At 34.3% G+C, this 14,999-nt stretch overlaps 2 protein-coding genes across 11 annotated transcripts; one reads left to right on the top strand and one right to left on the bottom strand.

Annotated features, from left to right (window-relative positions):
• The first annotated feature begins 175 nt into the window (after positions 1-175).
• On the top strand, positions 176-14,989 carry LOC107269413 (ribosomal RNA-processing protein 8). 5 transcript variants are annotated; one of them, XM_015743227.2, is made up of 5 exons: positions 176-311; positions 12,841-13,011; positions 13,171-14,276; positions 14,349-14,585; positions 14,670-14,989. In XM_015743227.2, exons 2-5 carry the CDS (start codon positions 12,937-12,939, stop codon positions 14,881-14,883), a joined length of 1,632 nt encoding a protein of 543 aa, XP_015598713.1. In that variant the 5' UTR covers positions 176-311; positions 12,841-12,936; the 3' UTR covers positions 14,884-14,989. The 5 variants fall into 5 exon arrangements, with proteins under 5 accessions (XP_015598713.1, XP_015598711.1, XP_015598712.1 ...); XM_015743225.2 differs by lacking the exon at positions 176-311 and adding an exon at positions 11,970-12,092; XM_015743226.2 differs by lacking the exon at positions 176-311 and adding an exon at positions 11,980-12,092 and having other exon boundaries at positions 12,822-13,011.
• Positions 717-12,436, bottom strand: LOC107269407 (UHRF1-binding protein 1-like). 6 transcript variants are annotated; one of them, XM_025086697.1, is made up of 19 exons: positions 12,296-12,436; positions 11,711-11,912; positions 11,454-11,645; positions 11,136-11,361; positions 10,893-11,059; positions 10,666-10,825; positions 10,339-10,596; positions 10,001-10,240; positions 9,824-9,850; positions 9,353-9,445; positions 9,077-9,264; positions 8,774-9,011; positions 8,423-8,692; positions 7,503-8,167; positions 7,284-7,418; positions 6,622-6,633; positions 5,382-5,747; positions 5,145-5,292; positions 717-4,248 (listed from the first exon to the last, which is right to left on the bottom strand). In XM_025086697.1, exons 1-19 carry the CDS (start codon positions 12,337-12,339, stop codon positions 3,878-3,880), a joined length of 4,002 nt encoding a protein of 1,333 aa, XP_024942465.1. In that variant the 5' UTR covers positions 12,340-12,436; the 3' UTR covers positions 717-3,877. The 6 variants fall into 6 exon arrangements, with proteins under 6 accessions (XP_024942465.1, XP_015598695.1, XP_024942463.1 ...); XM_015743209.2 differs by having other exon boundaries at positions 7,503-8,692; XM_025086695.1 differs by having other exon boundaries at positions 7,503-8,692; positions 11,711-12,006; positions 12,296-12,422.
• Positions 14,990-14,999: the final 10 nt, after the last annotated feature.

The following is a 14,999-nucleotide window of genomic DNA, read 5'->3' as shown; positions in this document are numbered from 1 at the left end:
ATCACAAAATTCTATTCCCGGACTCGCCGCCACGATTTAGCGCCATGTTTTTGGTATCGCCTAAAACCGTAGCGTTGTGCATCTCCCTACTGATCTCTGTAGCACGTGTTAGGCTTTTTCAACACTAACGCCTCTTGCGGCAGTGGCCACCTTATCGTCACGCGTTTTTCGACTATGTGTCCAGAACTGTATACAAGATCGTGGGTACCCGCCACCCCTTCCTTTCAACCTTTATATGGCGTCTATTCAAAAATGGTGCTTGAAATCCTAAATGCAATACAAAGAAGAACTCGTCTAAATTCTTCAGGAACGTGAGTAATGGGAATTATTTATTTATTTGCGATACTTTATTATATGTTTTATTGTTTCTATAACCGTTGTTGTTTCATCCTTTATTTATTCATAAAGTAATTCCTCCTTTGTTGTACTGCTACATTTTATATAATTTTGGTAATTTCATAAACGCAAAAGTTTTTAATGAAAATATAAGGTATTACAATTGTAAAACTCATATTGTTTTTTCGTAACAGGAACAATTCTTTTCTTTGTTCGAATTTATTTCATACTCTTTTTGAGAATATTGTTATTTTAAGAGGAGGATGAATTTGAATATTTAACTATCTATTAGACTCAACAGTTACGAATAATTATTACCTGTTGCTTGATTACAAATATAATAATTGCAAAAAGGCAAACTCATTATATTAAGGCTAGTGTTTTGCAATTCCAACAAGGGTATATTGATATAAGGAACAGAAATACAGCAAACAATAAATTCGTATATAATTTACAACACCCAAGGAAATGTATATCTTGTAAAAATCATATATCTGATTATATCTTGGAAGCTTGCTTCACATCTAGATTTGCTGTATATATTACACTCAAATCTGTTATGCAAACTTCATAGATTTTCTTGTACTCTAAAGCTATGGTATTAGAATTAAACCATCTAAAACAATAAGTTCATATTACTGAATACATTCGACAAGTTATGGCTGTAAAAATAATGTCAAGAAGTTTTAACAATTGATCGATACAGTGATACATTCTTTGACATTAATATAAAAACTTACTGAATGCAGCCAGTATTTTTTATAGGTTCGCTTTAAGAACAAACTTCAAATGAAATAAGGAAGCATTCTTTAGATGCTTGATAGAATAATAATAACAAATTGCACTGTACACAGTTTCTGTTTGGTCTAACGATAAGATGTGAGAATTGTAGTTATTAGTTAAAAATGAACTCATATTAGTCATTGTAGATATACATATAGATAAGTCATACAAAGAAAACGGAATTATAAATTTATATGTAGTATTTTTGCTTCTAATTATTCTAAACCCCCACTTGCACCTACTCAGTCGTTAGGAGTGACTTCCCAGTTTAAAAAAAAATTAAAGTATACAATTATTCCATTCGCAAAAAGACAAGAAATGTTTTGAATAACCTTGGGGAGTGAGACGCTTTTCTTAATATACGCTCAATTTTGTACGTGATGAATTAGTATTATGCGTTAGCAATGTCAATAGGCATAATGCATGGAAAACTATCGCTTCGAAAAGACAGATAAACTCCATACTATTTCTCAATGGAAGTTTCACTTTGAACCTTACAGTAAATTTTGATGCATGAATGGATTTCATTTTACACGTAATCCTTTACCTTAATAGTATTCACCAAAAATAGTATAAATAATATTATTGTTATTGTAACCAAACTGTTGAATCTTCTATTATGAATATAGATCAGAACATTATTCCTAGCAAAATCTTTAATCTGGTCGATAGGAAAAGTTAAATGAATTGCATACAATGTTCACATCATATTCACCAGAGATCCATTCTTGCATTTTGTAACTATGACAGCAGTATTATAGACCGACAGGATATGATTAAGAGAACTCTAATACAAAGAAAAAGGTAATAAGTTTGTAATTTCAATGAAATATACTTTCGATCTTCATATTAACATGTATCAGGTTATAGTATATAAACAATACGTCTTGTTTATAATACTCTGTCATAGAACATAATAAAGAGTATAATAATGAAACTGCGAAGAGACAAGTCTAAAGAATCGTACAATTCCAAAGGCCAATAGGCAAAACTTTCATACAAGTCATATGCTATGCGCTAAATGAACTATCATTTATCACGGATGACTTCAAAGCTTCATTATTCTAATACATCTCAAAGTACGACGTCTCATAATAAGAAAAATCGACGACAACGTTTATCTTAATTTAACACCGTAATTCACTTCATTTTAGATATTAGCTCGTGCTTTGAGAGTATTCTATGAAAACAGATTAGAAAATAATATTGTTCGATTACACCTAAAACATCATTCCTGGACACATCCGTTTAATGACTTCATACTATAAAAATATTCCATTGAGATTATTCACAGAGGATCAGCTTGCAATCCGAAATTTCATGATCCTCGTTCACTACCAAATACAAATTAATTAAGAGAACAATCTATATATCACGTATCACATCGTTTGATTAATAAATTATTTTTCGTACAGCTCCAAGATTGCCATTGCATACTCACCGGAAATTGCGGTTATTCAATATGTATCAGGATAATGATTTCTGTTCAAAATCCATCATAATCCTGATATATTCATGCACAATCATGACCAACGTAGAAATATTAGTAAAGAGGACCAGCCTCTTATAGTACTATGTGTCTGAGGCCTAGTGAGTGCAGTGGGCACGAGAGATAGACTGGACCAGCATAGAAGTTCTGAAGAGGGTTGGAATGGTTTTATTTCGGACATAGAATACACGGGAATTGATCCTCTTTACCAATATCTTCTTGGTGTCACGACTTTCGCTTTTTTTTTCTTTTCTCTCTCAATATACAAAACCATTTTTAACTAAGTATCGGAACCGAAATTCATTCTGCTTTGAAATATACATAATATTGATGCTTCTGTTACTTATGCATTCACCCGTGTGAAACTTGATAAGACGATAAATAAAGCTCAGTTCGTCGAAATTATGTTTTCATTTTTAGATAAAAAGTTTTGTGTCAATCACGTATAATTGTGAAATAAGATAATAAACTTGTTTCACCTCCTGACTAGCATACTTAACATGGTATACATACTATTTACAATTTGAGTCGTACGATGTGTTATACAATATCAACAGCAAATATTAGTGTAGTGTAGAAGATCTAATTATACATATAACTATATCCCAGATAATATAACTAATTGATAAAAAATATTTAAAGGCGAGCCTAAATATTGCAATTAATTATAGTCTATCGCTCGGAACCTTGCATTTTTTGTGTAAGGGCCTTTCTCTTTAGATACAAAGACAAATAGTATTGTACATCATATCGCAAAGTATAACATACGTTAGGATCCTATGTCATATCCAAATTCAAATGCTAAAGACAACTTCAACGAATGTGAAATTTAGTTCTGAAGAAGTCACAATCACAAAGTGCTTTAACTTGATCAGATTTGATAGTGGACACTTACAGCATCATACAAACATCACCTGCGACTCTATTCGCAATAACACCACGACCAGGCAAAGTATTGTTTTTTAGACATTAAAGGTCTGTACGGCAGTTACACTAGCGTGATAGTGGCAGACAGCATTAGAAGAGAAATTCATAATATTAGTAAATAATAAAATCTAAATAAATTGAATTCGCGTTTTCGCCTTGGTCTCAGCGTCCAATAAATTTAAGTTATGACAATTCCATGATGATACTTGTAAATTCCATCGTCAATTCTTTGCTGAGGTTTAAGAACGTTATTAAAATACGTGCGCAACGTACAAGAAAATATTTCATACATTATGACTTGTTGGCGCTGCAGCATTTTGAACAGTCAAAACAACTGGTATGCTATCTTTTAATGGACCAGGACATTCTGTTACTATTTCCCGGACCGTTACCCATTAATTGATTTTGCAAGTCTGTGACGGTTTCCTGGAGGGTCCGTTTCTCTTCTAACAAGGTCGAGACGTCACCCTGGGCAGCGTTTAAACATGATCTTAGCACCTCGGACTCCTCCTTGACTCGTCTTAGCTTTGAATTCTCTTCTAAAAGTCTTTCGAAGGCTACAAGTCTTCGTTTCAGTTCCTCGTTGTCAGATTTTAACTGCCTGCTAGACTGTTTCAAGGTATTCAGTTCGAGTTCACGGTCGATATCCTTACTGCTTTGTATTTTCCCACTAGAAATGGTAGTGTTCGACGAGCTCTCCTCCGGAATGCTCACTGCAATTAATTTAATGCATAAAAATTACATACGAAGATGATAATTTTTCTAGAAGACGTTTTACAAGAACGTGTATTGAAGCATCATTCTGCTTGTAAAATTCAACTAGGAACTCTATAGCCATGCTGATTTCAAGAGAATTGATTTTTGTTCGAGAATTTCTGCTATGCAAACTGCGCCTTTTTTTGTCTACCTAGTGATATTTCATGCCTGTACTTTGTTTTTTGTAATTCTGAATGTGTTCTAAAATCAAATCCAAGGGATTTCTGAAACCACATTGTTTTCTAAAGCCATAGTATTGATGGATATTATATTTATCAGGTACATAAGTGCTTATTCATATTTTAAAGAGATCCCTTAGATGAGCTATGGAAATTAGGTCTTTGTAGTGGCTCTATTCATATACATTCTAATTCAGCGAAGGACTCTGACTATGGCTGTGCTGGCAGAAGCAGCAAAAACAAATTCTAATTGTCTAAGTGTGATATACCAATGCTCACATTCGAAAGGCCTTCTGAGTGCAAGAAACAATTATGCACATATAGTGTCAATTACTGTCAAACTGATATCTGCCACTTGCATATAATAAGAAAATAGTATAAACGATAATGAAGATTGATAAGACGAAAATATACTATTACTTTTCAATGCAACCTATTGCAATATATTATATACATAAACGTTACTTGGGCGTTCCTTTTTTTTATAAACAAAGCCTTTTATAGTCTGCTTATTATTCTTAAGAATTACTCTTTTATTATTGTCGAGCACCTAAAAATCATTGTAACGTATTATCATCATATACCAATAATCTTGAAAAACAAACTAACGAACACAAACAGCAAGTGGCAGCTAAGACCGATAAACTAATTTGGCATGTACTTCTTTTACTTACCAATTGGTTCAATATGAAAGACACCATTGGAATCCCGGGATATCCTAAGCTTAGATATGTTCAAATCTATTGGAATTGGACCAGGAGATGTTATATTGTTAGGTGGTCGGTCCTCGTTCAAACGCAAGGAAATATTTTCCAGAAAGATCTACAATACAAAAATATAAATTACAAGTTTGTCATTATGAAGCTAAATGATTAACTTATAAATAGGATCAATATTTTTATCCACCGCACCTGCATAGGGATAGGTTTCGGTATGACTTCATCTTCTGTCAAGTCAGTTAGTCCTGTCACTGAGCTCATTGACAATGTCAATGGTACATCAACAACCTTGACTTCTAATTTGTCTTCAAACAGAGCCAGCAGTTTGACTTTATCATGGAGATACATGTTATAAATATTCGTTTCTGGCTCTGCCAGTACACCACGATCTTGTGATGATCTTCTGCTGCTGCCACTAGTACTTTGACTAGCATGTGACAGTCTTCGTGAGTCTTCAGTGTTCTTGAGGCCATGATCCAGTCGCATTTTTATGCGGGATCTACAGTCTGAATCCGATGGTAACTCGAACCATCCTCTCGTACGAGAACTGAATTTGCTCTGCCCCACAGAATATGTTAATGACATAAGTGATTGCATCTGAATATCCACTATACATGTAGCTTAATTAAATTACTGCTTATAATTAATATTTATTTTAAGAATCTAGCCGAGTGATAATCGTACATTGATGTATCATTTTCAGTACTGTAAATTGTCTCCTTATTTTACGTCTTCTATAAATATCAATTTGCACGTATGTGCAAACCCGTTAGCAAATAATTAACTCTTATATAAATGTCTGGCGCATGCAGATCTTTACGTATGGATCCTTATATCCCTCATATTGGTATTTTTTGGACCACATGCATTATATCAGAAAGCTATGTATGTAATGGGTCGGTTGGTAAATGTGTGTTTGCGAGCTGTGAGACTTTGATACATCAATAAGAGAAATCATTAAAACGTTGCGTGCCCTTTCATCTGAATAATGCGAAGCGGCAACATGCCGGCTTGCTTGTATTCATGCTTCAGCTCTTCTTAGAGTGGATTTTATAGGGAGTCCATAATACATTGACACGTCCCAAATTAATGAGGCTGGTGCAACATTTTTTTGGCTTAGGACTAGATTATGCTACTCGGATGGCAAAATAGTAGATGCTTCAGTAACGTTGATTCGTTACTATATGCTGATCATTCGTCAAAAATTAAGTTAGTAAGGATTATGATGTGTTAATTTTCCTTGAAAAAATGCACGGTATTTATAAGAAATACAATTTCTGTTGCTTAATGACTGGTATTATATTCCTTAAAATATGTATCATTGTGATGTGATTATTTATTTATTGGAGTGTTTTGCTATCCGAGTGACTGTTACATGCATTTCATTGTAATGTGTCTAAAGTAAGTAAAATATAAATGTATTTGCCAATACCTTTCTTTTGGCCTGCCACAAGTGCCACACAAAAACATTCACAAGAGAAGAAGAGACGCGGAAGAAGGCATGCAAAAAAGTTAAAAGACAAAAATTGTATAAATATATGTATTTATACATTCATGTATGTATATATAACTGTATGCCATAGTAAATTGACTACATAAAAAAGAATTTTCATTAGTTACATGTTTTTAAATCTTATCTAAAAATTTGTGTACACGAGAAAAGCATTCTTGTATGAGATATAGAAATAGATACGTCTTATACCAATATGAATATAATGAATTCAATGGAAATTTAGCCAAAAAGCCTGTTAGTACTTTTCACATGTTCGAATTAGGTTAATAATTCTCTATGTTATCTTCACTCTCAAACAAAGTAGGCTCCTTTTTTTTTATTTAAGAAAAATCAGAGTTAGGCGATAGAAGCTGTACAATATGAAAAGTAACATCGAGATGAGAAATATCTTTGAAAGATGAAAGCCAAAAAACAATAAAGGAAATAACACGTTCGATTTGAAAGTGTATACCTTCCCTTTGTCACAATTTGTGAAGATCAAGTCGAGGATACGTCAAACGACTACTCACAGTACCATAATATTCATGTGAATAAATAAATAAGAAAAAATTGCAGTAAGAAGCAATGTGAAACCGACTCACCTGAAATTCATCCCAGGGTATTGAAGAACACTCTTCAGTTCCAATATTGGATACCTGCACTTTAATTGCTGAAGAAAATCCTGACGATTGTTGAATAAATTCAACTTTAGATAACTTAAACGTCGCCATTGATACCTGGAAACAAGATATTCATTAAATTTTCATAACTTTACAATAGCAATTCTATTTTACCAAGTCCTAAGGGTAATGAAAACGCACCAAGTCCCTCCTTTTGCATACACTGTCCACCGATCGCTCGCTCTGTGTATCAGGAGTCTCCTCGACGACTTCACTAGCTTCTTCCACGCTTGTTATCCTGATGGTATTATCAATAGCAAACATGGCGTCAACCTTTTCCTGATCCTCAAGACTGACCACAACGTAATTTTCACTATCCGAGCTTACATCACTTCTCATTGAGATAGTGTCACTACTACCATCCTCCGGGGAAGGTTTCAGGGCGGAATCAATGGAAGTCATCAGGTTGCTAAATCCTTTCTTCATGGAAGACAAACCAACGTTGAAGTTATTCGGTATGAAAGGAGTAGCAGCGCTTACATCTGGTTTATTGTGTTTCGATATTGTTGGTATGGGTCCTGAATCAATTTCTGTGGCAGTCAAGGAACGCTCATTGAAGGTGGTGGTGGTGGTAGTAACGAAAGGATTGTCCCATTTTTTATTGCCATTTTGTTTAAAAGTTACCGTTGGCTGTGTCACTGTAGCATGTGAAAAATCCGTAAGCAAGATGCCCGACCCATCGCTCTGAGGTGTTATTATCTCATTAGTATTAATACTAATACTCTTTGTGCTGAAGTCCACCTTAGTATTTGTATTGTTCTGCCAAGGCATAGAGGAACCCAGGTCGTCAGCTATGCTTGAAGAATCTGGTACAACAGATTCCAAATCACCACCTGAATTTTCTTTGCCGGGAGTTTGCGAGGGCATTACGAATGTAACTTCCACTTGAGGAATCAGAGCTCCTATTACTAGTGATCCTCCTGACTCTACTTGTAATATTTTGTTGGAATCGACGGCTAGGTACGTGGCCAGTTCAGAAATGATTTCTGAGAGTCGCAGAAGGAAGAGGTACTGGTAATGATTTATCTGAATGCTCACTAAGTTCCCTATGTATGCCAAACCGTGAATGTCTGCGGATTCCGGTGTGTCTTTTGGCGATGCACTGGTTTTCATATGAACCCAAAGTGTCAGTGGAAATGCATCCAAAAATGGTACAGGACGATTCTGTCCTACTGCTCTCGCGCCAAAAAAATCACCCCATACAGGCTCAAAGTTACAACACCATACATCTTTAGCTTCGATCCATAGAAGTTCTCGACTCAATTGACGGATCATTTCATTTATGGAATTACTACTGAAGTTTGGTGGTAGTGATCTGATACCATCAGTCCCTAAAATATTGCATTGTTTAAAAAATAAATTAGAAGATTGAATATAACGTAGATTCAAATAGATTGTTTTCTAAACCATACCTGCGCAGTGTTCCAGAAATTTATTGGTTACCACGTGATAGTCTCCTGCTTTACTTGGAAATTCAGCACCAAAAAACATCTGGCCCATTTGAAACACATTTAAACACTGTGCTAAGTCAGCTCTGGATGATCTTTCTGTGGACCTGACATTGGTTACCGTAGCCCTGGATGTTTGAAGGTGCAAGGATTTTGGTCTGTCTTTTTGATTTGGATAGTCCTGCTGACTCTCGAACACTATCTATAAATTGTATTAACAAATTTGGTGATTTTCTGTGAAGTTGTCAAAGTTTGCGCTGTACTTACTCTGGGGAGAATGGCTTCGATCTTCACATCGAAGTACATAAGATTGGCTTGGTTATTAGCGCCTTTGTTATTTCTGTCCAATAACGAATGATGAAGATTGAGGGCAAACGAATTGAACCAAAGGCAGGAGCAAAGGTCAAAGTTCACTTGTATGGGATTAAGTTGCACATAAAACTTCGGTGGGGGTACTAGAAGATTATTAAATAATTGATCCACGATGAATTATCATTAAAATAATAATAGAAGCAATGTATAATAATATGTATATGATATTACATGGGAAATTAATATCGCCTGGATAGTAGTAGTAGGTGAATTCCGCATGTAGTATAGTTACATCCTCTGGTAGGCAGAATCTGTCACGATCACCTAAACATACAACAAAAGACATGTAATAAAATTGTAATCGTTCTTTAGATAATATTTTTAATTATGCAAGAGAACCGACACAACACGTGAACTCTACTTGTATACTCATACTCTATGAAAAAAGTGTACATTAATTATAGCGTTAATCAAACTTTGGTGAATTGCACTCTTCCCTTGTGATGTAATGCGAAATATGCAAGATTTATTTAATAATCTTGTTGCAGAGAATGTCAAAGTTTACATGCCTATTAAATGAGTATAGAATCCCGTAGATAAAAAAGATAACACGAGTCTCGCAAATAAAACGATGACGAGCATAAATCCAAGAATGAAATGTTACACCTAAGCAAGCACAACACAGCTACTTGTCGATTATACCTGGTAAAGGCTTCTTCCTTGTTTGAGCTGTGCAATTGTCAAATAATAATTATTATTGACTTAATTGCTGGTGCAAGACATTGTCGTTATATACTTAACGACGAGCTTTAAGCGAATCAAATATTTATTTTCTTTGTCTATTTCTTTTTTAAATAAGAAATGAAAGAATCATCTTACCTGTAATGAATTCTTTTGGTGCAGGCTTTCGCGATGATGTTGTCACTTTATATAAAGTGAAATCATCAATTCTAATGATCACACAAGTTGTCATTAACTTGGCAAGTTGCTCTAACACATAATTTTTAACAGGATTGCCACTAGGATGTTGTGAACTTTTTTTCTGATCGTGTGAACCTACATTTTGGTTTTGTGATTGCCCACTCTTATCGTGATCATCTCCAATTTTAATATCATTTGCTATAAAATAAAAGAAACATGGATAACATATTCTCTATTTGATGACAGCAGAAAATGTATCGATTGATACAAAATATTCCAGACACAGTAAAACGAACCTGTAACATTTCCTTGGCTTCTGGTCAACGGTGAATGTTGAGATCTGCCTGAATCAATGAGATCCATAAACTGACCACGGAAAGTATTCAATGACTGTTGAAGCCATTGACTATGGGGAGTGGCGCCTTCTTTATACTTGGCCCAATGCTTTCTGTCAGCCATTGCCAAATGATAAGGATAATAGTCTACTTGAAATTTCATCAAAGATATTTGCAAAGCACCTCCGTCTTTCAACTCTGGGTGAAGTGATCTACCCGCTAGTAAAAGATAATATTTGACAAAACATGTTGTTATAATATTATTGCTTTTTTTCGCTAATGTCATACCTCCAGGGTCATCGCATAAATGCAGATCAATTCTTTGTGAAAGAAAATGGTAGGACGTCTCCACAACGTCATATCTTGAAAATATTTTAGAGATAGCTGCATTATATTGGCTTTTTGTTCTGGCTTGTTGAGAAATTTGTGCCTGATACTCTGGCAGGACCTTTGAAAAGTTTAGATAGCTGGTTTAATATCCTGAAAGCTTCATTTCCTTAATGTCACTAATTTACCTCCAATTTTCGTGCAGCCTTAGTTTTTCTTTCTAGAACTGTTGCTTTTTCTACTAAACCACCTAAGGAATCCAGGAAATGGAGAGCAGCCTTAAGCTGAGAATCTGTTAGTACCCATAGAAGATCATCGAGTATAAGAACTAGTCTGGAGCCCATCACAAAGCAATCTATAGGAAATATTAAGAATTGTTATCGGATATATCTTACGCGTAATTAAGGAAAATGAAAAATGACTAGACTAACCGGATATTCGTTTTTTTATGGTTATTCGACATTTCGCTTGATTTGTTAGTAATCGGAGTGGCGTAAGTTCCTTGTCTTTGGTACTGCGCGCTTCTATTCTAACTGTCTGCCATTCTAACTCTTTAAAAATGAGCAATTGACCCCTGTCAGGATCTTTTAAACGCGTCATTCTTAAATCGCTACGCATCCACGTTGGTGATTTAGATTCCACAAGTATTCGCGACATCTATAACATATAATTGAGACATGATGAATTTGTAGCATTCTTATATCAACCATATGCTTTGCTGTGTTAATATCAACGTTTTAATTACATACCTGGACCGAGGCAATGAAGGCAGGACTCTTAAACGTAACATTTACAGTATTGACAGCCACTGTTATGCCATCAATTACTTTGTGAATAAATGAATATTTGGCAGGACCTGCATGTGAAGATAAACCTTGCGGTGAAGACATGCTTCTCAAATCTTCGCATGTCTCCACTTCTATGTGTACCTCATCCAAGCTCTATAAATGTTAAAAATTAGAAATGATTCTATTACAAAAATACCCCTTCAATACATTTAATTTACCAAAAATATAGGAACACTCTTCAGCTTGGTCCATTGTATCCTAAAGGAAACTTTATTACACCAAGCACTAGTTAATCTCAACCACGATGGCAATTCCAATAAGTCTGTTAATAAGATTTCATCCAGTTCCAAATTAGTAAGCTCACCTTCACCCTTGAACGTACTCAAATTAATCTTATCTGCCGAGAGATTCTTTGTGAACCTGAAAGAAAATTTACGATGCATTCATGACTTGCTAACACAGTACAAGTATAGAATCCTTTTTAAGACAGGAATTCATGGAGTCTATGCCAAATCTAAAAATATACAATAACAAAAATAAGAGCTGCATAAATAGACATTGAGGTGTATGGAAGCATAAGAAGAAAAGTGAAGTTTCCAGGTATAGAAATATATTTCATTATAAACAATCAACGTATTTATTAAGAATAAAATACAACGGCTGGCTAGTGGCAAGGCACAAAAGAACAAAAAAAACTATCAGTAACGTGTCTTCGCTTATGTCAAGGGCGTTGCAATTGTACGATATGTTAAAATACGCTTAAGCGGATCGTGACAAGATAGCATAAAGGGACTCTTACACACCTTGACAGATGTTTTAGCAATTGATTTTTAATAATCGACACCATTTTACGGCTTTATTAGTCAATTTCTCTGGAGGTTAATATATCTTTACATGGTTAGTTTTCCACCATTCACTTGTAACTTCTCGTGACGACTATGGCGTTGCGCTAATGCAAGAATATATTCTTGCGCTTCAAAGAATCTTCGCGACTTGCGTAGTTGAACGTTCTGGTAGGAGACTTCCGTCGCAGAGATTAAATTCTCACACGTCAAAATTCCATCTTAATTTTCAGCAAAATAATTATTTTATACTCTGATTCAGGCAGCCACGCTTCAATTATTGACAAGTGTATCGCTCGTACAGACTTCGGGTTCTTTAACTTTATGCAATTTTAATCTATATCTGCTTTCTTGCTATTTAATGTATGTATTTCTAATTATTTGTTTCTTCATGAATCTGGATTCGTGTGAATTAGACCGTAGATTATTGTACTGTTTTACCGATTGTATGGACCAAAAATCTTTTGTTGTTTATAAATCTTTTTAGAACCAACTATGCGTTATAGATGGTGCTGAATGAAAAGAGTGTACGGACGTGTAAATTCAAGAAGAATATTGAGTAATATTACTTCTGGTCAATTAATTTGAAAAAGATATGAATAATGGGTGCCTTTGAAGAAAATGCGTGGGATGCTGATGACACTGGCGATAAATTGAGCAAAGAGTTATTTCAAAAGGTATATTGTAATTAAGGTTATAATGGCTGACTGTAGTAGCACGTGTATGTTTTTCATTCGAAAAACAAACAAATATTTTATGTTTTTTGTATGAAATATGTCAATGACTTAATATAAGATTGTATACAATAATCCATTTGTTCTTTGCATGTATTGTAGAGGAAATCAAAGAAAAACAAGAAGAAGGAACAAACAACAAATCGGGATATAAACAATGCTGGTCAATTGCAAAAAAATGCTGAAACAGAACTACAAGTTTCAGTAGATCTTGACAATCCTGAAAAAGATAATGAAACTCATAAGCGAAAGAAAAAGAAGTTAAAAAAAGAAAGAATGACAGATGCTGATTCGCATGGAAAGCTTAGTACAAAGAAACCAAACACACAGGAAGATGATGTTAAAACTATAACAGACAATATAATTACAATGCATCAAAGAGTAGAGAGGAATAAGAAAAATAAAAAGAAAGCGAGGCTTGATGAGAGCAGTCATGGTCCTGAAGACACTGAGAGTACTGTTATTAATGATAAAAAACACAGTATGACAGTACAGGGAGAAAAATTATCAAATGGATATGCAGATAATAATGCTGCTAATATTATTGAAGTACAAAAAAGTATTGACTCATTGACACAACAAATAAAGGACAACATTGAAGCTCAGAGTAAATCACAATTACGGAAGGCTCAGAAAAAAGCAAAGTTGCAGGAAAATATTGATCAGTCGATTGCTCAAGAGAAAGAGGCTGATGAAGATAAAAATAAGAGTAAAAAGAAGAAGAAAAAGAAGAAGAAGAGCTCTAACATAGAGAGGGATAGCATAACTATTGAAAATGAGAAAGCTATAAAAATTCAAAAAGTAGAACAAATAAAAGAAAAAAAAATAGCAGCTCAGACAATGACCCATAAATCTCCAATGACAGACAGCTCATTGACTGCTAACAATGATTCAAAATCAAAAGGCAGTCGAAAATTGAATGTGGAAAAAATTAAAGAAATGCTTGCAGCTAAACAGAAACAAGACAGTGGTACTTCATCAAAGTCCAAACAGCCACAGAGTCTGAGGGATCGTATGATGAATCAATTAAGAGCATCTAGATTTAGGTATTTAAATGAACAATTGTACAACAGCAAAAGTTTTGAGTCAAAGAATTACTTTAAAGAAGATCCTGAGGCATTTAAAGCATATCACGAAGGCTATAAGAAACAAGTAGAACAGTGGCCATTGAATCCATTGGATCTTATAATAGATTCAATTAAAAAAATGTATGTCTCTATCCTGTAATTTATTGACATATAGAATTAAGTTATTTCTATCTACATACTTTGTATTCACAGGTCAAAAGATTTTGTGATTGCTGATTTTGGATGTGGAGAAGCTAGGCTTGCTAAGTCTGTACCACAAGAAGTACATTCGTTTGATTTAGTTGCTATTAATGATAATGTAAAAGCATGTGATATGGCACATACTCCATTATTAACAAATGGAATCCATGTTGTAGTATTTTGTTTATCCCTCATGGGAACAAATCTAAATGACTACTTGATAGAAGCCAACAGAGTTCTCAAAAAAGAGTAAGCATAATTTATGAAATATACTTCTTAGTTACATAGATTTACTAAGAGCCAATTTAATATCAAGGTATTTTATTATTGCAGTGGACTTTTAAAAATTGCCGAAGTCGAGAGCCGATTTGATAAAGTGGAGGACTTCATAAAGATCTTAGAGAATTATGGTTTTGTCAACACATGGAAGGATCTGTCTCATAATCTGTTTTATTTTATGGATTTCAAGAAAGTTAAGGACATTAATAGAAATGACAAAAAACTTCCTCCTCTGTCACTGAAACCTTGTCTCTATAAAAAGAGATAATACTTTCGTTTGTCCTTTTTTGCGACTAACACATTTGTATCGTTTGTACATAAAACAGTTGGTGACAGAATAAAACAATTGTGTGAGGACTTACACACTTCTAGAATTTGCAATAT

This window comes from Cephus cinctus, unplaced genomic scaffold, assembly GCF_000341935.2.
Source record: "Cephus cinctus unplaced genomic scaffold, Ccin1 Ccin1_scaffold0654, whole genome shotgun sequence".
NCBI lineage: Eukaryota > Metazoa > Arthropoda > Insecta > Hymenoptera > Cephidae > Cephus > Cephus cinctus.
The sequence above is the reverse complement of the archived record's forward strand: the minus strand, read 5'-3'. Positions and strand labels throughout refer to the sequence as shown.

What these genes read in the sequence shown, in the direction of transcription:
- LOC107269413 (XM_015743227.2), top strand. Translation starts at nt 12,937, where the DNA reads ATGGGTGCCTTTGAAGAAAATGCGTGGGATGCTGATGACACTGGCGAT. An exon ending in GCAAAGAGTTATTTCAAAAG is followed by an intron (nt 13,012 to 13,170) that starts GTATATTGTAAT and finishes CATGTATTGTAG; the next exon opens with AGGAAATCAAAGAAAAACAA. An exon ending in AACAGAGTTCTCAAAAAAGA is followed by an intron (nt 14,586 to 14,669) that starts GTAAGCATAATT and finishes TTATTATTGCAG; the next exon opens with TGGACTTTTAAAAATTGCCG.
- LOC107269407 (XM_015743209.2), bottom strand. Translation starts at nt 12,339, where the DNA reads ATGGTGTCGATTATTAAAAATCAATTGCTAAAACATCTGTCAAG. An exon ending in TTGCTAAAACATCTGTCAAG is followed by an intron (nt 11,913 to 12,295) that starts GTGTGTAAGAGT and finishes ATTTTCTTTCAG; the next exon opens with GTTCACAAAGAATCTCTCGG. An exon ending in TTTATGCGATGACCCTGGAG is followed by an intron (nt 10,597 to 10,665) that starts GTATGACATTAG and finishes ATCTTTTACTAG; the next exon opens with CGGGTAGATCACTTCACCCA.